This window comes from Streptopelia decaocto, assembly GCF_964273445.1.
Source record: "Streptopelia decaocto genome assembly, chromosome: 1".
NCBI classification, from domain to species: Eukaryota; Metazoa; Chordata; class Aves; order Columbiformes; family Columbidae; genus Streptopelia; species Streptopelia decaocto.
Genome location: NC_138663.1, coordinates 61,781,961 through 61,805,212, shown reverse-complemented (window position 1 = coordinate 61,805,212; position 23,252 = coordinate 61,781,961). Strand labels below are relative to the sequence as shown.

Below are 23,252 nucleotides of genomic sequence, written 5' to 3'. Positions count from 1 at the left end.
ACAGTTTTTCCAACAAAGTCCCACAAATCCTTCTTCCAGATGAGGATGATCCAGAGTCCACTCCAATGGGGCACAGCATGGGGCCAACCACAAGTTCTCCCCACTTGGACCATGAACAGGGATCTCTTCATAAGGAGGAAAACTATTTTGTGTCCAGGTAGGAGTGGTTTCCAGCCTCTTTGGCATTCAAGCAGCAGAAGGGCATGAAGCCTTTCAAATTTACACTCCTATTTTTACAGTTACAATTTATTATTTTTTTTTAACTGCAAGAATCTGGATGCTTAAAGTAGTAACAATAAATTTTTTCTATGAGTTACAAAAATAGCAGCCTGTGGACATTTTCCTTTTCTCATGTCTACTTAAATAATTCCGGTCATAGCACCTTAGCACTTCATACTCCTTATCATAGACAGAAACTTATCTAAAATGTTCCTGAAAGCCTCCAACACCAGATAGTTCATAAATCTCATGAGAAAATTACTCTAGTTCTGAACTATCCTGACCAACACTAGGTCTGCAGCTGAAACATCTCAGTGGCAAATTACTTCAACTGCTTGATGTCTTACTGTCAGTATACACTCACAGCAATCGGTCATCTTCCTCTCTGCAGGAAACTTCTCATATATTGGAAGGTTACTATCACATGTCCTCCTTTGTCCTTTGTTTTCTATATTAAGCAAACAATTTTCTCAAACTTTGCCTGTATTTTCTAAACCACCTAATAAGCAGAACTACTCTTCTGGGGCTTTCTCCTAGTGCTTGCATTTTTTGGAAAATGATACTCTAAATAGTTTTCCACCAATGCTGGAAAGCAGAGAGTTTGCTTTTATTTATTGTTTATCCCTTCACTTTCTTTCACAATGCAGGAGTTTGTCTAAATGTCACCATCAGTTGCTTCTGCTCTCTTCACGGCCTGCTATACCACCAGGGCCCTTTTCTGAAACACCATTGCTCACTTAGTTACTTTCGTGTCCTATTAGACTACTCATTTCTTCTTCCCAGCATTTTGCTCTTGTCCGTATTGAATCTCAGACTAACCCTTCAATTTAGCAAGGTCATTTTGAATTTTAATCCCTTACTCCCCAAAGTGCCTGCAACCCATCCCAGTGCTGTCATCTACCCATTGTGTAAACGTGGGGTTTATGCCATCAACCAGACAATTAATGAACATTAAGGATCCTAGAAACAAAACAGCCAAATCATTCTCACAGCACACCATTGTGACTCTGCTCCTCAAGTGCAGATTTTTAACCAGTTACGCATGTGCTCTGCAGTAATTTTATTTAGTTTGGATCATTTTCAGTTTGGTTGAGGAGAATGTCATCATACAGCACTATGCTGAAAGCCCTCAGAAACAACCTCTATCAACCTGCTCACTTCAGTCTCTCTCACATTCAAGGCATACCATGCCCAACAAGACTACACTCAGTTTGGCTCCCTCCACTCTCCTACAGCCCTTCAGTGCTACCTCCTAAAACTCTGCACTCTTAAAACCCTCCCACTGTCCTCACATCACACAATGGGAGACGCAAAGCGCACCCTCATGTCCATGCTGTGAAAATGCCATTCTGAAAGGCTGCAACACCGCCCTGGTGTTCTGTATGGTGTTTCTGTATGAAGGATGCTGGAGCACATGCTGTGAATCCTGTCTTCAGGAAGTTATGTGAGGGGGCCTTGAGCAGATCCATGGTCACATGCTATGCAGCACAAGGATCATCAGCCTGTGTCACTTGGTCTCAAGGCCAATGCCCCACTTCATTTTGCCATATTAGCACACCTTCATCTTTACCACATTATTTCCTTTTCTATGGTCACTGGAAAAGTCTCCATGCCACCTCTTCTGGATCTCTTACTTTACTCCTTAGCTTCTGCCACCCCACAGCTGCCAAACAATCTGTCCTTGAAGATTCCCAGTGCTATGTCCCAGTCCCAACTTGCAGTCACCCGTCCTGCACCATTTGCTGGCTTAAGTGTCCCTCTCTCTAGGGTGGTGTCTTTACCTCTGTTCCCGAGCCTGGCAAGAAGTTCTTGACTGTAATTGTCCGGCCCAAAGCTGGGAAAGGTGCCTCCATGACACTCCTCATGAGAGGCTGCACCAAGGCTGGGGAAATGCCCCGTCTCTTCTCAACCTCATCCAAGATCTGAAATGAAGGCATGAAGGCACAAAAACATGTAAATCAGGAGGAGGGAGGTAACACCAGGAATTAAATGCACCAACATCTACATTCTCTCCTTAACCCAGAACTGACATGGAGCCTTGAGTCGTAAGGAAGAAGCTAAAAGGTACTGTTGAAGACACTTAATTTCCTTCAGCAAGAGAAACCCAGCTTCAGTGAGGTCACTGGAAAAATTATAATTTGCAAACTCCCCACCACTCCTTGGAGTCAGGACTCCACCTTTTAATCTCTCAGTGCTTATGAAGAAGGCAACAGCTGACAATCTAGTTTTCCTTTTAACTGTGTTTTTGCTAGTTTTTGCTAGGTAATCAGCATGTAGTTGCCTTGCCAAGACCATTTCAGGCACTTTCATCAACCATCAGCTTCCCTGATCCCCATTCTTCTGGTCTTAACTTCACTCTCAGGTCCCTCTTTGCCTACAGAACAAATTCCCTCTCTTTCCCTGCTTACCTTAGAGAACAGATTGAAGCATCCAAGGCGACTCACAATGCAGTAAACTTCTGGGAGACGCTTCCCTTTTCCACTGGGCTTTCAAGACAAAGGCAAATACACATACAACAAACACCAAGAAAATGTCAGAGTTATAACTACTGCAAAGATAGATTGGTCTCTTAGTTCTGCAGCACACTGCTGGCTCAGAAACTGCCAGACATTTGACAGCATGCTCCTGATGACAATACCTTAAGTCTGGCTCAAACCCTGGCACACTAGAAACAGTGGGGAGAAATGGGCACATCCACAGTACAATCCCAGCCTTCCAAAGCCAAAAGACTAAGACTAAGGCAGGGCAGACTGCTCTACACAGACAACTCTGAGCCTAGAGGACCAGCACAGCTGGTTACTGTTTAGTAACTATCTAAACCTTAGTAACTATCTAAACCTAAGGGAGACAAACCCAGTCTTCAGCTTAGTGGTGAAACAACAGTTCATGGACATAATGTTAAGTGCTGGTATAAGGAAAAGGTAAAAGAGCTACGCCTGGAGTAGTGGATGGTACTCAGAGAGGGACTTTGGCACTAAGCAGAGCAGAGGGGAGCAAAGCTGCTCTGCTGTCATTCTTTCTTTACATACTGAAAGACAAGAGCAGCAGCTTTCCACTTTCCAGAATGGGTGCTAGTAAAACCAACCCCACAGAAGGCTGCATCTCTAGGAAAAGAAAAAAAAAAAACAAACAGGGATAAATACCAGCAGCCTCCTACAGTATCCAAATCGCCTGCTTCCATCTTCCCCCGTCAGGACAAATGAGAATGTCTCACTGCAGAAAGAGAAACCATCACCCACATTAGAAGTCTCTGATATACAAACCAAATAAACCCACAATATTTTTGTGTTTCCAATACACCCATCTCAGGGCTCTTCCTGATTTCCTACCATAATAGCTCTCATATTTAACGATCTTGATATAGAAGTCTGTTTCTCGTGAGTCAGGATACAAAATCCAGTACTTACCTGGCAAACTGATGGATAGGGGCCCAGTCCTTTGCATCAGGGAAGCAAAACTGGGGAATAGCTTTCAACTGGTCTTCTGCCTCGCGCATGAATTTGAACGAGCGCTCAAGCTAGGAGAACAGAGAGAAGGAATGTTTCCAATTAGTCATGTGGGGATGGAATGACTTCAAATATTTTTCTTGTGACAAATGAAGAGGTGATGACAGAGGCTAAGCTTCTGCCTGGAAGATATTAAAATTTCTATGATTCTGGCTCACCTAATCTTTAGATATGTTAAAGTAACTCTGTGTCCCCAATTCCACCAAGCTCTGCATCTGCAGCACCTACCCCTGCTATATTGTGCCTTTAATCTGGAACACACCTTGCAGCAAGCAGTCAGAGAATTCAAGTTTGAGAGGACCTTTGGTTACAATCCCATTTACAAACATGCTGTCACACTGGCTCTGTGCTTCTTCCATTCCTTGTTCCCCATTTTGAGCTAGAATATCAGTGAAAGCTGTGCCTTCCCTTTAAGAACACGTCTTCTCCCAAGTGTCAGTTTTCTTTACAGAGAAAGGGGGGAGAGAGGTAACAGCTACATAAAAGTCACAGCCATGGGCAGCAGAAGATGTAAATCAGCTGCTCTTTCAATGTGACATTTCTCAGCGGGTGACCGCAGACCCTCTATCTTCAGTCTCACTGAACACTGACATAGCAGAGATGTTACTGATATAACATGCGGTCCACAGAGAAGCTGTGGCTTCTCCAGCTGTGGAAGTGCCCCACATAATGTAAGACATGTCAACCAGACCTTCCCAACAGGCACCACACCTTCAACGGGAACTGCTGGGTGACCTCAGGGACGTAGGCAGCCCCAGCCTGCTTCTTGTGCAGTGACACCACGACGAAGTACTCAAATAGCTGCCTCTCTTGATATTCGATCAAGTCCCGTTCCAAGGTTTGGTACCGTGGGGTTTGCTTCAGGCGAGATTTCACATGTACCAGGCGCTGGCTGTGAGCTACGAGGAAAAAGATTAGAGATTGTGGCTTTGTCTAGCTCTGTGCACAGAGCATCAACAGCGCTTTGCAGAGACTTAAGAATAAACTCAAAACCACCTCACTGCATTCACTTCGTCACTGGCTGAGTAAGAGGTGGGAACCATTTGGAAGCTGCACTAAAAGTACTGACAGAGATGAGACGTAATCTTGTGAGCGCCATCACCCTGAAGAGCTTTGGCAGCAGAAGGATTACATGGATGGCTTTTACAGCTGAAGACAACCCAAACTGAGATCCATATGGGACATGGTGTAACAGATAATGTCTGGGCGTTCATCCTAACACTCATTTCTGCATCTTTCAAAGCCAGCACAGTTATGTGATTGATCACCTTTGTTCAGAACAGGCTGTGAGTAGCAATCCCCATGGTTTTACAAGACCAGCACTTGGGTCAGGCTAAGGCTCCACTGGCTGAGTAACACTGGGGACTCCCAGCTTCAGTAAGGCAGGCTGGGCTATAGGCCAACAACAAAAATACGTGAAAAGAGGTGCAAATGAAAAAGGCTGGCTCATGCCAGTCCTTCCTGTGCCAAAAACTAATCTCTGAGCACCATGTTTCTACAAGTTCACCCAAGACAATGGGAAAACAAGAAAAACTGCCTAGCAAGCTGTAACTGCAACACACATGAGCTGTGGGACAATAAACATTCCAGTATGGAAAGTAATGAAAAGCTGCCTGCTGAGAAGAGACCAGATTTTCTAAGACCACCCCCCTGCTTTGTTTTACAGTCACATCCCAAATTAAATCTCCATGATGTCTCCCTTACCCCTACTACAAAAGAAAGAATTAACTACAAGCAGAGACTATAGCACATTCTCAGAACTCTGTTTTTTGTGAATGTGGGTGGCAATACAACATTTTGACAGAAACAACAACCACAGGGATGCTGCAGGAACTCCAAATACGTAAGATGTCTGCTTGGGAGACAGCACTTCCTAAAAGAAACTAATATACTTCAGGACAGACTCTTGGCCTTTTGTCTGGTAAAGTTGTGCCACTCATGGACTACTCCAGACAACATAATTTAAAGCAATCTTGAAGTGCCTCTTAATGCAGAGAGTGTAACAATCCCCAGGCAGTTAAAGCCCTGGAAAGTTGCCTTAGACTCCCTTCTCTCAACACCTAGTATGCTGTTTGCTCTAAGGCTGTAATTCTTCAAAAGCTTTCAGAAGTGGTTTCTGTTTTACCAGGGACTTCAAAAGGAGCAGTGTCACAGCAATGCTGAGTGCTTCTGAAAAGCTCGCTCAAGCTCTGAGTTGTTTATATTCTGTGCAACCTACTAAAGATACCAGGATTGTACTGTGGTCATTATGGCAGGGTTTGTCTTTGAAAATTTTTCCTTCCCAAGAGTCAGCACTTATGGCTCTGACATACAGCCTGATGATTGTCGCCTGATGATTTACTGTGTCTCAGATGAAGTACAGTGACTTGCTAGGCAGAGGTAACTGGCTGGTGTGTTTGGCCTGTTAAGTAAAACACACAAAATCAAAAGTCCTAGATAAAAGAGACCTGCTGAATTATCTCACTTTCTTCTTTAAAAATAGGGAAGCCGACAGTTCAACAAGGCATAAAGCAAAATACAGGTGTAGCTAGAGCAAACAGCAGGTGCCACAGCTCCTGTTCTCAGTTATGTAGACTTGCACAGTCACACAGATCCAGATATGGATCTGGGTATTGTTCAGAGTCCAGTGCTGTTGGATCTGAGGTGACTTCACATGATCTTCATCATCTCCTCTATAGACAGTACCTAACTGCAGTTGTATAGATCTTACAGAGAAACACCGGATGATGCTTGTGATTCACTATGGCAACCAGTAACAGACAAGAGTTTGAGTCTTCCTGGCCACATCCACACTGTCTTTCTCAGCTACATCTGAACATGGACTACATTTCACAACATCACATTTCAAGACAGTTGTGAATGTAATTTCTGTTCAATCTGGGCACAAATCCTCCTTCCCTGCCTCCAGGCTAGCGTGAGAACCTGTCAAAAGGTAGGTGGTGTCAGTGATTTTCAGCTTGATCTGCTAACACAGCAGTGCAGATAAAAGATTTCCCAATGCAGAGGAGAGCAAGATCATACAGTAGTTCTTGTGTGGGAAGCTTTGCTCACAAGAGGGAACTTAGACTGAGCTTCCTGTTCTAAAAACCTGAAAGAGGGTAAAGACGACCAGCGCTAAACACAATGTACTGTGGTTGACACAGAGCCCACGTGCTGCTTATGCCTGTCTTTTTGGCTTGGGAACTGACCCATTACCCAGATCAGGTGTGCATGTGAGTCAGGAAACTTCGGAATATGAGGGAGTTTCCATCTCGCATTCTAATCCTGCCAGGACTTTCAATTTTCCACAAATTCCCAAAAGATAGTAATGCCACCAGGATGTCACAGGGTTAATTACCAGTACAAGGAGGTTCGGAAGCATATTATAGAGACCAGTATACCATATCACCCTAGTGGAGTGAAGCATGTGATGCAGCACCTTATCCCAACTCAGCCAACACAGAAGAGTTTAACTAGCAATAGATCATACAGTGCAATGCTGTTTTCCTAGCTAGCTGGTCTGGCTGGTGGGTTTTCTCCCTTAGCAAATGTTTTCTGAACACCCTGTCCCATGCAGTGCTGCCTCTGTCAGCCTGGTCACATGTTTGTGACTGTGCCCTTAGAAAAACCTCATTGTATTTCCACAGTGTCCAAACCCTCTGCTAGGAAAGGCAGTGCAGAGAGCTTTGGTAGGAATTGGAATAGATGTTTGTTTTGGACTTCTGTAGTCCTCTGCCCATGGATTTTCTTCTGCAGTATTGAGATCTTTGTTTTGTCACTGTGTTCCAAGTGGAAACAAGCTCTTTCTCCAAAGGCAGAACATACAGAAGCAATCTTGACCCAGAATCTCGGAGCAGAGTTTATCAGGAGCCATTTGCTCTCTTCACACACTTGCCTTACCTTTCAGCTTCTCTTCAGTATCACTGTCTGATTCACTGTTTTCATCTGTAACTAGGAAAAAAGAAAGGAGAAGACAAAGTAAGTAAAGCCTGTTTATAACTGTGTGCTTCTTATCACTGGCATGAGAAAACCAGGCCTGGCAACTTCAGGGTGAAGAGAGCACAGATCCCAAGGGCCTTGCTCTTTTCAAGGGCGCACATACCCACAGGCATTTAGCTTACTAACCGTGGTATCTTCTCATTCATTCAGAGAATTAAAAATAATAATAATAATAATTAAAAAAAAAAATCAATTTTGCACAGCCAGAAGAGTTGCGTCAAGAATAAAATGCCAGAGCAGAGTTTTATCCAAATCTGTATAAGCACAACACTGAAGCAAAATACTGATTAATATGCAGTAGTTTTCAGGTTAAGGGATAAAAACAAGCAAACAAACAAAAAAAACAATTGCCAGACCGAATCAGTCTATATGGTCCAATAGCCTGTTTCTGTCAACGCTGCTTTAGATGCTTCAGAGGTGGGTATAAAAAAATGATGTAGAGACAAGTCTGGGATGCATCCCCTGAAGGTTCATATAAACACACTCATCCACCCTGTGGGTGTAAATCCTATATAAAATAGGATAAAGAGCAACAAGTAATTGTGGGAAACAAATAGAGCTGGTGGTCCCTTTTTTTTTGAAAAACAGGGTTTTTTTTTAATATATAAAAAATACTACGTTAGAAAGACATAATTTCAAGTTTTACAGAGAAGAGATGTTTAAAAATAATTGCTCTGGAGTACCTGAACACTTCTGGCAAGTTGTCAATTGACAGTGGGAGGTTGAAAGTCTCAATTTTGATATGATAGAGATGGTCCTACAGTCAAGTCTAGAAACTGATTGCTAGCTGAGGCTATTTGTTTATTGGAATGCTGAAGGAACCAGGACTGTTTCAAAATCTACTATCTTCCATTGGACAGTTCATTTAAGTGACACATTCCCGCAAAATATTTTGATCTCAACAAATCAGAGGTTTTGGACAGAACATTCCTCTCCAAAGCTTCCAGCCTGTTCCAGAAATAAACATCAAAAAGGGGGGACATTTTTGGTGTGACCGATAGGGTTATCATGTAAAGCCATGGAATGAAAGTGAAGCAAGAAAAAAAAGTTCCATTTTAACAAACGTCTTTTGGGCAGAGGAACAGCTATTATCTTCCTAAAAAGAGTGGAAGCCCCAACTCAATCTCACTCTGGACTGGAAGAAGCACTGGAAGACATCACATAAATCACTAAGCCAGCCTAAACTCAAAGACAAGTCCTCAAAAAGTCTTGTGTGTACAATGATGCAAAGTTCCTTTACCTTTCCCTGAATTGCTCTCTGTAGACTGTGATAGTCTCTTCACACGTTTCTTTCCCCTTCGTGCCTCATAAATGGCATTGATTTTCAACACGAGCTGCTCAGCAAACACACAAACAAACAAGGTTATTTTCCTCCCCAGGCAAGAAAGTAAGTTAGAATTTCATGCAAAGTGTTCTGTTTCCCAACCCCGGCCATACTGAAACTCTTGACTTGGTGGCTCAGAACTTACATTTACCATCATCTGCCTTGCACAGCAACAGGCACCTGTGCTGCCAAGGGCCACGCTCACTCTGGTACAGCAGCAACTCAGTCATACTGGCATGGCAGGAGCCCAAGGTAACAAGCCCTGAAAAAAGGCCAGGCTTTAAGGCACTTCCACACTGTGTAGCCATATGAGGTCACTGGTGTCCACCTGCACCTCTCCATACGATGGCACATGCTTCAGGGAGCACCAGAGGGTTCCTTGGGAACCTGTCCTGGTCTGCAGGTTTGAAAGCAGAAAATTGGCTGGAGGATGAGCTGTGGGATGTGTAGGAGAGCCTTCATACCAAGCATGAGGGAAACACATCACACAAGGAATGCTGATGAAATCGGGATGGCTGGGAGCCAATGATGCTGAAGTACTTTGTACTAGTGGTTTTCTTTGTAAATCCTTTAATTCCTGGCCTCCCAGCTGACCAGGAGAGAGGACATTTCAGGGTTGGGCATGGCTGGGCTTAGCGGCTCATTCAGTGCCTCTGGTCTCCCTATCCATCCCTGGAGAAGAGAAAAATTGCAGAAGGACCAAGCCAGCCTTCCCTGTGCCTTCTAGAGCAGAGTTGCCCCCTTATCAAGGTTCTAGGCAGGAACAGCAGGGCACGGCCACAGCATTCAGAGTTATTCCAGAAGGTCTGTGATCCCTGCACCCATGTTCTGAGGGCTCAAGATAAAACAGGCCCACCACACACTTGGTCAGGGAACTCTGAATCCAAATATTTACGTGAGCAGCAGGCTGCTCTGATGTGGAAGTCCAGCCTCCACCCAGCCACCACAGCTTAAGTCTCAGGTTGATCTTGCCATTGACACAGAAAATGCCAGTTCTGAGCTTGCCCTTGCAAGACTGCTCAGTGGCACTGCCTGGTAAATATATACTTGTAATCTTCCCTTCAGCTGACATAAAAGTATGTGTGAGCACACAGAAGGAGCTCAAGCACATGCACAGATGTGTAGGCATACTGGGAAAGAAAACCCTAGGCATCTGTAGTCCTTGGCTCATTCCTGAAGAACTGAGGTATACAGAGAAGCCATTCAAAATCAGATACACAAACATTAACATAGATCTGACAAACAAAAAACAAAGAAGATGCACAAACACATCTCTTTTTCCCCAAATGAAAATTGTGGGTTCAGAAAAAAATCACCACAGGCAGTCCCTGGTAGCCTCTGCTTGTCCTGCAAAGACTGGGATAAGCAACTGTGTTTTTATAACTGTGTTTTTGAGACATTCATTAGATAGACTGTTGCCAAACCTCATTTGGACTGAATATACTTCCTGCTAGGTCTGAAAGAAAATAAAATTGAAACAGAGTCATGCTCTACCCAAATACGAGGTAGGAAACATTGCTCTAGAAAATGCTCATGATTACAGACAATTCCTTTTGCCACTGAAACATCAGTATTTTCATTGTTCACCTACAATTGTACCCTACCTTGAATTAGAAACAGCCAATCCATGAATCAGACCTAGTAAAAACCAACAGATTGCCAGGAGGTAACAACAACACAGCATACAGACAATTTCTGACTCTCATACCCATGAAGCAAAGAAGGAAATATGATGGGGTCTGTCTTTGCAAAAATACTGGGTTTTTTTCCCGACAAACTTCAACATTTATCCAAAAATTAAAATGCCTTTTTAAAAATTATTATTATTTTATCTCTCTTGACAATCATGATTTCTCAGATCGAGAAATAACTTCTTCAAAACTTGCAGAGATGTTTGTCAGCCTGCTCCTTTAGGCAGAAGGGAGGTTAAACACAAGTCAAGTGCCAGGACAACAGCTATGTTGCAGGGATGTCATGCTGGAAACTAAAGAAAACATTCTCTCATACTCACATTCATTCCTGGAAGAAGACAAGCAAAAGATAGAAAGCCCTTGATTTACCTTGGGAATCTTCCTTCTCCTCTTGCCATTCTGAGGGTCTCCCAAGGAGAAGAAGGTGTCATCTGGACTGCTGGGGGTTGAGGGAGGGCTGATTTTGGATGGTGACCCAGTCCCATCACGGCTCAGCTTCCGTATGTCTGGCAGTTTGAAACTCCGCCGCTCTGAGTTTTGTCGGAAAAAAATGGGCTTGGAAAGCAACTGGAAATGGAGGAGAAGGAACAAATTAACACATCACATCACATCACGTACCTTTGCTTCACTGCTAACGTTATCATGGTGGTAAATCCAGTGGGGTGGGTGCAGCTGGCAAAACAGAGCTGAGAATGCTGATTTCCAGATTTCTGCACAAGCAAGGAACCCACTAGGCTAGACCAGGACTATCTTGACCAGCAATTTAATCATCCCATATTCATTCAAGACCAGAATGCAATCTCAGGGGTTGGCCAAGAAGCCTTACTTCAATGTGAAAAACAATCTCCCGAGGACTTTTGTAATCCAGAGACTGGGACTGTAAACAGGACGAGACCAACAAACCAGCCAACCACAAGCATTTGGGATAAGGAGCAACCAGTCAGGAGGAACACAGAAGCAGTGAGGCCAGACAAAAAGCACTGTCCCTTTGACAGTAGACAGGACTAAATATTTCAGAAGAGGGTACAAGAAATGCCATGACAGACAATTATGGAGACTGGTTTCCTTCTAAGCTCATTAGCAAGTTCAGTGGGACCACAATAGTAGATATTCAACTAGAGAGTAGAGTTCCTAAATTCCCTGATCAAAAACACCATCAGAGAAGCAGAAAGCTCAGCTCCAGGTAAAGAAGGGCAAACCACTTGTCACCAGAAAGATGCTCAACAAGAACTGGTTTTGCCTCCTCCTACAGAATTTTCCTGCAGTTATAACCAAGTTAAGTTGCACCTTTGGTGGGCACTGTATCTGCACTCCCAGAGGAGGTAGCTACATGGCACTAAATGATGTGGGGGAAGAGGTATCCAAGCTAATTCTGAAAAAGTCACAGCAGCCCTGTAGCCAAGGCAGCAGAATGGTCTGGCTCCATCAAAAGACACTCAGCAGAGTTATTAGCCAGACCAATTAATTCATTCGGGTTAGCTCAGGTGTCTCTGGATGGTTTGGCAGAAGATACTCAACTCACAGAAATGCTCACCACCCACAGAGAAGTCACATGTTAAAATGAGGCTGGGAAGAGCCTTCGCACTGAAAAATCTCATCCTGCACCAGTGATATAAGCTACTACTGAAATTCTGTCCAAACCCATTCCCCATCGGTCTCTAGTCTGGGCAGGCTCTTCAGCGCAGTTTGTGCTGCAGCTGCAGCCAAGAGAGCTGCAGTACTTCTTTTCTGACTGATGCAGATCATGGCTTGTAGATGTCAAAGCACTGTGGTGTAACATAATTACTCCTGTTCAGCTCTTTATTAAGTGTCTTCTGCTGGGAACCATACTTATGGTGAAAAGCATCCCTGTGTAACTCTGCAGCCCCCTTTTGATACCAGAGGTGGGAAATCACAGAGCACAGGCGATTGCAAAGCTCTTTGAAGCAAATCAACTTCATCCCAACACTCATATATAGATCCCTGCTGCTCTAGACCTAACTAGCAACAAGAATGAATTGAGAATCATTGAACAATCTTCACTTTTAAGTGTTGGATTACTGAAAGAAACCTCAGTTGCCGATTAAGCTGTTTGGAAAAGAGCAACGTGAAGAAACACTGCACATCAGCCTTCTGAAAACATTGGGTAACGGCTCTAATAATAGCTACAACTTGGAGAGCATGGGAAAACCCTTTGGTCAGGGAAAAAGTGTTTAGATCCCTTCTATCCGCTCTGAACCCAGTTGTTGTCAAGATGACTTCTGCTGTCACATTGCCCCTGCTGTTCCAGGCTTGGACTATCTAAACAGACAACAGGAACCAACCAAGATTGCTTGGGAGGCTGAGAGCAGGGCTGGCCGTGGTAAGCCCTGAGCTCTGAGCAAGAGGTGCAGACCAATGTTTTACTACTTCTTCTGGTTTCACTGCCAAGGAGGAAAACAGCACCAGGCTGTGACCTGTGCTGCTGGTGGGGACACCCTTTTGGTATTGGCTTCCTAACCAGGGGCTTGGCATTGCATTGCTTACCAGTAACTATTCTCTTCAAGGAGAGAGAAAAAGAGCTTTTAAACTAAAAGAGGGGAGACTCAGGCTAGACATGAGGAAGACATTTTTTACAATGAAGGTGGTGAAACCCTGGCCCAGGTTGCCCAGAGAGGTGGTAGATGCCCCATCCCTGGAGACATTCAAGGCCGGGCTGGACAGGGCTCTGAGCAACCTGATCTAGTTGAAGATGTCCCTGCTCATGGCAGGGGGGTTGGACTAGATGACTTTTGAAGGTCCCTTCCAACCCAAACTGTTCTGTGATTCTATGATAAGGGAGGGGTCTGCAGAGGCATCTTGGCATCAGCACAGGCAGACTGTGTACTGCTCACTGACACTGAGCCAAGACCACTGCAGGGCTTGATTACTCAAGAACTTAAATGCCCTCTTTGAGGGGAGGAAGACCTTTTTTGCACTATAGTAGCAACACGTCTTCCCCTCTACTAGGGGAAGGTAGTCCTTGGGTGAAAAAAAGTGAAAGTCAGCAAACCATTTGCATAAGGGAATACTGGGTTGTTTTTTTTTTTACCTTCTTAAAGGGCAATAAACCCCCTCTCATCACACTGTACTCTGTGGTAAAAGACAAAAAGGAAAAAACCCTGACATGATGAAAGCCATTGGCAAAACTTCACTTTTTCCATGCAGGTCCTGGATTTCACCCAAAAACCTTCTGAAGCAGGAGAGGTGGCCACTTGAATCAAAGTACCTTAGTGGGAGTCCCGGGTACAGAAGAGGTGGGGGATGCCGGGAAGGTCAGGACACATTTCTTCCCCAAACAGCGGCTGTTGGTCTCAATGTCTTCATAAGGGTTTTCCTTCGATGGTGGATCTGCAGCAAAAAGCCATAAGCAAGAGGTTTTAAGTGCAGAACATCCTCGAGGTTTGCCATGAAAATCTGTTTGGGGATCTGCTGGCCTTCTCCCACCTCCCACATCAGACATAAAGACCTGTTCTCAAGCATTCCTGCAATTGCTTCATTCTCTCCATAGCCCTACAAGTCCAGCTGCTTGCTGGACAGTGTCCAAACCCTGACACTGACATATGCAGCCATAGGAACATATCACACATACTACAGATGGAAAAGACTCAACGAGTCCTCAAGTTCATTTCCCTGTCTTCGGAGGAGCTGTGAGTTTCTCATGCACACCAGTCCATAATAATATTTCCTTCCTTCCAGTCTTCTGCTTAGAGTTGTCCAAATTAAATTGTAAGCTGAAGGCTAGCATAAAAGTCCTCTCTCCTCTGTGTAAAACCCATGTTTAGGGGGACCTCTGGTCATCATTCAGTTGCGGCTGAAGCGAGGCATTGCTCTTGGCCTGACCCTGCAGAAACATTTAATCTACTCTCTGAACATGGATGTCCATCACACAACACAGGTTTTCAAACACATCTCCCAGTCATGGATGCCTCAGTCCCACATGCCCCACTTTAGAGAGAGGGAAGGATTCACTTCACCTAACCCAGGCCGTCCAAAGTCGGGAGGCTCTAAGCCTGAAGGATGGGAGGGGGTCTGGGAAGGCCACCTCTCAAGTAACATTCAGCTCATTGTTACCTGGGATCCCCTGAAAAACACAAGGCTTGAACGACCACACAGAGAGGTGAACCTTTCCACTGATTCTGGAGATGAGGCACACAACTAATCCCAATTTTAAACACACAAAATTACATGTAATGAACTTCTTACATCCCCACTGTTCAGCAGTGCTGGGAAATGCAAACATAAGTGTGCATGTCTTACACACACTTAGACACCTACAAGTCTATGGGGCCAGATGGGATACATTCAAGGGCACTGAGGGAGCTGGTGGAGGCGCTCACCAAGCCACTTTCCATTATTTCTCAGCAGTTCTGGGTAATCAGAGAGGTCTCAGTTGACTGAAAGTTGGCGAATGTGATTTCCATCTACAAGAAGGGCCATAAGGAGGATCTGAGGAATTACAGGCCTGTCAGTCTGACAGGGAAGGTCATGGAACAAATAATCCTGAGTGACATCGCATGGCACATACAAGACGACCAAGCAATCAGGCCCAGTCAGCATGGGATTATGAAAGGCAGCTCCTGCTTGACCAACCTGGTCTCCTTCTATGACAAGGTGACCCACTTAGTGGATGAGGAAAAGGCTGTGGGTGTTGTGTGCTTAGACTTCAGTAAAGCCTTTGACACTGTATCCCACAGCATTCTCCTGGAGAAGCTGGCAGCTCATGGCCTGGATGGGTGTACTCTGCGATGGGTAAAGAACTGGCTGGAGGGCCAGGCTCAAAGAGTTGTGGTGAACACAATCAAATCCAGCTGGTGGCTGGTCACAAGTGGTGTTCCCAAGGGCTCAATATGGGGCCAGTTATGCTTAATTTCTTAATCAAAGATTGGGACAAGGGCATTAAGTGCACCCTCAGTAAGTTTGCAGATGACACCAAACTGGGTGGGAGTGTTGATCTGCTGGAGGGTAGGATGGCCATACAGAGGGATCTGGACCAGATGGATCAACGGGCTGAGGCAAATCGTATTAGGTTCTACAAGGCCAAGTGCTAGGTCCTGCACTTGGGTCACAACAGCCCCAGGCAGCGCTACAGGCTCAGGGAAGAGTGGCTGGAAAGCTGCCTGGTGCAAAAGGGCGTGTTGATTGACAACTGGCTGAACATGAGCCAGCAGTGTGCCCAGGTGGCCAAAAAGGCCAACAGCATCCTGGCTTGTGTCAGGAATAGTGTGGCCAGCAGGACCAGGGCAGTGATTGTCACCTGTACTCAGCACTGGTGAGGCTGCACCTCAAATCCTGTGTTCAGTTTTGGGCCCCTCACTACAAGAAAGACATTGAGGAGCTGGAGAGAGTTCAGAGACTGATGAGGGGCCTGTAGCACAAGTCTGACGAGGAGCAGCTAAGGGAACAGGGACTGTTTAGCCTGGAGGAGAGGAGGCTGAGGGGAGACCTTATCGCTGTCTACAACTACCTGAAAGGAAGTTGTAGCATGGAGGGTGTTGGTCTCTTCTCCCAAGTAGCAAGTGATAGGACAAGAGGAAATGGCTTCAAGTTGCACCAGGGGAAGTTTAGATTGGATATGTGGAAAAATTTCTTCACAGAGAGGGTTGTGAAGCACTGGAACAGGCTACCCAGGGAAGTGGTTGAGTCACCACCCTGGAGGAGTTTAAAAGACCCATAGATGAGGTTCTTAGGGACATGGTTTAGAGACAGAGTAGGTTAATGGTTGGACTCAATGATCTTGAGGGTCTCTTCCAACCAAAAGGATTCTATGATTCTAAGTGTGTTCAAAAAGAACACACAACTCTGAAAAAGCAGGCTGTGACACCTCCATCAGAGCATCTAAGAAACCAATGACAAAGGCTCAGCCCAAATATCTGCACAGGCAGACTATTTGTTATGAGATTTCTCTCTTCGTTGCCATCATTTCGTGCCATCCCAGTGGACTTGAAGCAACTGCCGTTTTCTTATTGTCACATAATGCTTGGCTGAAAGCAAAGACTGGAGGTCAGTGATGCTGCAGGCCTCTGGAGCAGGGACTGGTAAAGGCTGTAGGATCTGTCCAAGTGCAGCACTCCTACCTGCCTGCCCTGCTGGGGCCGGAGTGCAGCTGAAGGACAAGGACAAGAAACCCAAGTCTTATCCAAAAGTCTCTTTCAGCTGTGCCTTGGTGATAGCCAGCACTACAGTGGTGGATCTGAATTCCCCAAGGAGGAGATGGTTAAGCATGTGTGACACCAGCACAGCAAAGCCGCGAGAACATTTTGTCAGCAAAGATGCTCCTGTCCCTGAAAGTGGCTCCACTTTCTAATTCCAGTGTCACACTTCACTACTGAAAATATACTTCAGCTGCCACATAACTGGGCAGACTGGAGAAAAAAGAACAAGCGTGGGTTCTGTTGGCTACCTCATCTTCAGTCTGCTCAGCAGTATGTCCAGCTAGCCTTAGTCTGGAAGAAAGAACATAATTTCCCCCTTTTTGATGAATAAACCTTGTCATCCATCTGCCCAGTGAAATTTCCAATATTCCAGGTAAGCAATAGCAAATGGGTAAAAAGACAGTGCATGAAGGGAATCTGTGTGTTTTACTGGGAAATGGAACGGTTCTCCTACCAACAGCTGAACCTTCCATAAGTCATGCATATGAATGTGGGGTGTATGTCTGTTCTTGCATGCCCTGATGGATGCACATGACGATCTGTGGGTCAGCACTAGTGTCCTGCAGCTGAAGTCTTGGTTCCCCCTTCATTGGTGTGGTTTTCACATGTTGATTATGTTTTGTGGACCATACCCAGCTGTGGTCTTGTGGAAAACAAAACAAAAGCTTTTTTTGAGTTATCCCTGTCCACCCTTTTTTCCAAGCTTCCATGGTAACACCACCAGGCCTGCAGGAACCAATTAAAGATCACTGGATCTGGGCAAAGCCTAAACAGGCAGCAAGAAAACAAAAAAGCAAACATGCCCTATTAGCTGACAATTACCCATAACTTTGTTTTCTTTTAATCTTTGCAACTAAAAGCTGACAGGGAGAGGAATTTCAGGCTGATATTCGAGTTCAATGCAAGCTTGGGACACTGGGGTGTACTTGTGTTTGAATAGATGGATTTGTCTACACAGGCAGTCTGTAATGCTATCCATGTTATTCCAGCTGACAAGGTGACCCTTAGTCAGTGGTTTCTGAGACCTCCCACTATGCCCCAAAACATAAAAACCCCAGCAGCTGCTCAGGCACTCCCCATTCCTTTCGTCCCCCAAGTAAAAGGCAGAAAAAGGCAAACACAAGCCCCTTAGTTCCACAAATGAGGCCAACAGCTTCAAAATGTCAAAAATGACAGACTGGTATCACCTTGTCTCCCATCAGTCTCAAAGGAACACGATCCCTTTGAGAGATCTTTCTCATCAAGTATGATCAGATGTTTTTCACATCAGAATAATAATGCTTTGCCTGCTCCTGAGAAAGCACAGCTCTCCCCACGCCAAACAACACAGATCACCTTTGTAAGATTACAAAGCTATTTTATTCCTATTCTGCTAAACTCAGACAAGAGGTTTACACAGCTCCAGCCTACAGTTACTAAAGCTTCCTGAGGCTTTTTCGAGGGCATTTTATGTTCCATAAAAGGCCATCTAACTGACAATGTTAAAGAACACTACATAAATTGAGAGTATTACAGGAAACAATGATTAAGATGGCATTGATCTGCTACCAAAGTTAAAGACCAAAATAAAACTCAGTTTTAAAGACTGCAGGACCCAGTTTCTTAATTTCAGTGGTACCTGGGTGCATACACAATCCTATTTCTGAACTGTGGAATTGACTTTGAGGCTATGTTTTCAGACTGTTCGCATTATCTCAGCATTGACAAGCTTACCACAACAGGCAGACCAGAGCTGTGAGGATTAACCCACAAGACAAAAGGAAGATAGAGGAGAGGTGCCAGCAAAAAATGAAAGCTGGTTCCCACAGGCCTCAGCTTCATCTTTGAAGCTGATGAGTTTTGAAACATTCCACCCATTTTTCTTGTTACTTGCCAATAATCTCTGTAAAATGTGTCTTGGTTTATATCTGGATAATAAACATACTCTATTCAGCAACTCTGGTGAGTGTTTGTTGACCACGAGTCTTCTCAGTTACTCAGCATTACCAGTTAAATCCCTCCCCTGTCCAAAGCTCCTACCCAGTATGTCCTGTCCAAAGCTCCTACCCAGGATGTCTTCATAGACGTTCTCCTCAGATAAAGTGCGTGTGAGGGCCAGCTTGGTCTGCGCATACCAGTCCACCCGGCCATTCTCAGATGATGACTGCAGCAAGTCTTCAAACTCATATGACTTCCTTCACCATTGATGGGAGGGGAGAAGGGACAAAGAGGAGAGCGATACAGTTAACCAGCATTTAGAACCAAATAATGGCTAAGACACTTCTCCAAAACGCCAGAGAGTTGGCAAAATGAATTACTGATAAGAGAATGTTTCACAGCCTCATCCTATATAAAGCATGAGAAAGTAACACTGAGATCAGCTGTTTTATCAGCCACACAAATAAGGGCATTTTGGGGATGCCATGGATAATCTGGGTTGTCATGGTAATAGCACACTGTGAAGATGCATGTATTAAATGGCACATCCTGCAACATGGCACAGAACCTTGGGCCATAAGAGGTCCTATTCACAGCACAGATCCCACCCTCGGCAGGAATGGGGGGGCCCAAAAATCAGCTCTCTTTGAGCAGTACAGGAAAGCAACACTCACCTGCAGGATGGTAGAAAGGGTAAAAATAATTAAGTGTGCTCCACTAACAAACCTGGAAAGTTTTGATTTCCTTCCTGCACCCAAGTCAGGAATTTTTAGGTGACAGTTTACGCAGAGGGCATTAGAAACAGCTCTGCATTTTATGCTCCCCACCCCAAAACTGTGTGACTATCATGTAGGAGGGGAGAAAAGGCAAGAAAGCATTCCGGAAGAATATAAACACATCAGAATTGGTTACAGGAACAGTGAAAATGCTGCGCTAGAGTCTAGAGATTATTATTCCAGACCCTGTTCCAGACCAGCTGTAGTCATTTTGTAATTAAATAGATTTTCTGCTAAAACAAACAAACAAACTAACCAACCAACAAACCCAACAAAATCCTCAATCCTGACTTTGCATGCTAAGCCACGTAATACAGTGACCTTAAGGTGCAAATCTGCCATGACTTATCCCTTCACAGTTATCCTGTGAAGCTGGGTTGGCCACTCATATGTTCTCAGAGAGATGACTGAGTGCTGGTTATGGCCAGCAAGGTGACCAGGGAAGATCTGTCTCTCCCAGAGAGATATGGGAAAGCAGGACTCCATCATCAAGACCAACACCTTTGTGAAACACAGCCCGAGTACCTGTGGTCAGCGTTGTTCTTGTGCTTCCCGCTCCAGAGCCTCCTGCTAACAGCTGATGGAGGAGGAGAAGAAGGAAGAGGAGGAGGAGGAATGGATGGCAGAGGGGGTAAGTTTCTTTTATTCCTGGCTGCTGGCACCCAGTCCTCTTCTCCCTCATGTTTGAAAGTCCGTCGGGGCTTTGGTAGGGGGTTGATGAAAGGTTTTCTCTCTGGCACCCCTGGCTCTGTGTACACGTTCTCCACTGTGCAGTCCTTGGATTTCACACGAGAAGTTCTTATCTCTTCTAAAGTCCCAAAAATTGGCTCACTCATTTCAGAGTCTAAGCCAAGAAGTCTTTTGTTGAGTTCAGCCCCACATATGCTCTCATGGCTCTCGGGAGCACTGTGTCCTTGTGCTTGTCCTTGTGCCTTCTCTTGCAAGCACTGTGGGGAGTAGTAAGTACCAGGCAACTGCGGCTGCAGCTCTGCTGAGCCTTCTTTCAAAGCCTGCTCTAGCTTCTTGACCTGACTAAGCACTGAAAGATTCTCCTTCTGGACCTCCCACTTCCCACCTCTCACGTCCTTGCATTTTCCAGGGCTGGACTCCATTCCCACATCCCTTTTGCTTTCCCCCATTCGCTCTGCTGCCTGCCCTGTGCCTTTCGGAGTTCCTGCTTTCCGCTCATTCTCTTTGCCTGTCCCTTTACACTCCATTTCCCGGTTCATAAGTCTCTTGGCCTCCACTTTCTGAGTCACCAGCGCTTCCCCACTCATCTTCTCAGTTACACAGGGCATCTTGTGCTCCTCTTTAACTCCCTGCTCCTCCTCTCTGCGAGGGGCAGACTGTGTTTCCTTTTTCCCTTCCCATTCTGAAATTTTGTCCTTGATGCTGAAGGACTTATTCCTCAAGCCAATTTTTCCAGGTGACTGTATATTCTGAGTGCCTCCTATCTGTTTCCTGATGATTTTGCTGTTTTCTTTAACATTCAGATCCACAGATGGGTCATTGATGATCATTTTGGAACTAAGCATGTTCTGCTGAAAGCACTCTAGCCTTGGATCCAGCATCAAGTTCTCCAAGGCTCCCAGTGGGTTCTTCACCACAGAAGAAACTGGTTCAGCTTCAGATGTTAAGCCCAGGGTGACAGAGGCACCTTCAGAACATCTCTCACTCAACAATCCACACAAATGTCTTTCTAATTCCTTCACAGCGGCTGTATCGTTTTTATCTGCAAGCTTGATCCTACGCACCAAAGACAAAAAGAAAAGAAACATTCACCGCCCTTGGTCTAGTCCATCAGCACCACAAGCTCTACTCATAAAGCTGGTAACAGCAGACCATGCTCAGACCAAGCACTTGAGACATGAGCTTACGGGGAAGGACACTCAGGGAATGGCCCTTACGGCCAGAACACAATATTCTCCTCTTGTTATGAGTAGGACAGAGTTTAAACCTTACTTTGTAGCAGAAGTAGGTGGCAGGTGAGAGAGGTAATTTTTGCACCACAGACATGCTGATATCAATGAGAGGTTCACCTACATTTTTTTGTGTGTGTGTTTAAAAGTTCAGTAGTGGTTTGGACACTGCCAGTGCATTAAGTAGGTCCATTGCAAATAAATCCAAAATGGACCATTTGCAAACAATACCAAAAATGCTGCTGTTAAACAGAGGAGAAATCATGTGATCCAGTTAGCATTTCTCTAGTGCCTGCTCCAAGGATCTCTCTTGATCTGTCCAAGTGTTCCCCAAATGCATATTAATGCACAAAGCCTGCACTCTTATTACATTGCTATGGCCCTGCCATTCCAGGCCACACACGGGCTTGGACTCCCACGCACCATTCCTTCAGCCTAGAGCACACGATGTAGCACCCAAACACCAGATTCAACATTCTTACGGCAAAAGATTAAACGTCTTCACTGGTTGAGTCCAAACTGCAACAAAAATCTCTAATACTAGGGATTTTGAAGTGTGTGATATCACAATATCAATATTTTGTTATTTTATCAATACCATAAAGTTCCAGCTGAACAGACAGGCATTTCAACACAAAATGTTTCTGAACCAAAGCACTTAGGGGTCTTTGGGGTTTGCCTGGGCTTGGGAAGGAGCACCAGGACAACACAATGCAGTTACTGGCATGAAAATCCCTCTCATTACTTCCATTTAACCATGATCCCAACACTGAGATTCAACCCGGGAAATTATTTTATTAACTTAAATATATCGACTGTGCCTCCGCCAGACCTTAGCACACTTGTAAGAGCATCCATGTGGATACCCTGCGTGCTGGCAGGCCTTGAGCTTTGTCCTAATGTTAAGCAAAGCTGGCAGCCATTGCAGACTCAGTTGTAGTGCAAATTGAGTTTGGAATTGTTTCTGAGCAGAAATAGGACCTGAGAGAGATACTGCTCTTCCCTGGCCTCACAGATATTTAACTTCTGGCTGCCTCAGTGACAACACCAGGCTTTGGTTAAGAGCTGGCGCTGTGAACACCATGGCCTTTCCCAGGGAGCAGGGCATTGCAGCGCCACTGGCGGCTGCACTGCGCAGTAGTGGGACACCGGGAAAAATCTGCAATGGATGGGGACAGTAGGGCTTGTCTGAAGAGTCCATGAAGTCTACAACATTGAAGATTTCAAGCGTAGATAAGGCAAACATTGACAAGGACATCGTGGGTACAAATGGTCTTGCCTTGGGACAGACCTCTTCCAGCACTGTGAGTCTAGGACATTATCAGTCTGACTGGACGCTAAAATGCAGAGCGTTACAGTTCTGAAATGGCAATGAAACCACCCGAGTCATACAGAGGCGTGTTTCAATGTGTGAAGAGGCAGGGACAGTGCAGAGCAGAGAGAACATTTCCTTCCTTTGGTTTTCTCTGTTGGGGATAATAAACACAAGCGAAGCACCCCAGCACTGAAACATGGAAAGCTCTCACCTCTCAACAGACTTGCAGACACTGCTTTCAGACTTGTTGCTCGCATCGGCCGCCTTGCTAGCTGTCATCATGTCAGCACACAGCTGGGCAGCAGGTCACCTGCAGACAGACACAAGAAAAGGTGTTGCTCTGTGCTCAGCATCTTTTTCTCTTCCTTCCATACACATGCACACGTTTCTTGTTGAAATCCAGGAGAAGAGCAGAAGCTCTTTGAGGACAGCCTCCATGAAATGGGAAGAGGGGT

At 45.1% G+C, this 23,252-nt stretch overlaps 1 protein-coding gene across 7 annotated transcripts in view; it reads right to left on the bottom strand.

The window, feature by feature from the left end:
* DENND2A (DENN domain containing 2A) overlaps positions 1-23,252 on the bottom strand; it is a 65,573-nt gene that overhangs the window by 14,960 nt on the left and 27,361 nt on the right. For 6 of the 7 annotated variants that reach the window (XM_082045487.1, XM_082045492.1, XM_082045493.1 and 3 more), the window contains 12 exons: positions 23,009-23,107; positions 20,089-21,309; positions 18,890-19,044; positions 13,945-14,066; positions 11,088-11,285; positions 8,944-9,037; positions 7,605-7,655; positions 4,437-4,624; positions 3,627-3,736; positions 3,363-3,432; positions 2,628-2,705; positions 2,001-2,141 (listed from right to left, as the gene is read on the bottom strand). In XM_082045487.1, the coding sequence (XP_081901613.1) occupies positions 2,001-2,141; positions 2,628-2,705; positions 3,363-3,432; positions 3,627-3,736; positions 4,437-4,624; positions 7,605-7,655; positions 8,944-9,037; positions 11,088-11,285; positions 13,945-14,066; positions 18,890-19,044; positions 20,089-21,309; positions 23,009-23,079 (2,499 nt within the window). In that variant the 5' untranslated portion in view covers positions 23,080-23,107. The remainder of the gene's footprint in view (positions 1-2,000; positions 2,142-2,627; positions 2,706-3,362; positions 3,433-3,626; positions 3,737-4,436; positions 4,625-7,604; positions 7,656-8,943; positions 9,038-11,087; positions 11,286-13,944; positions 14,067-18,889; positions 19,045-20,088; positions 21,310-23,008; positions 23,108-23,252) is intronic. The other variant, XM_082045491.1, reaches the window with a different exon arrangement.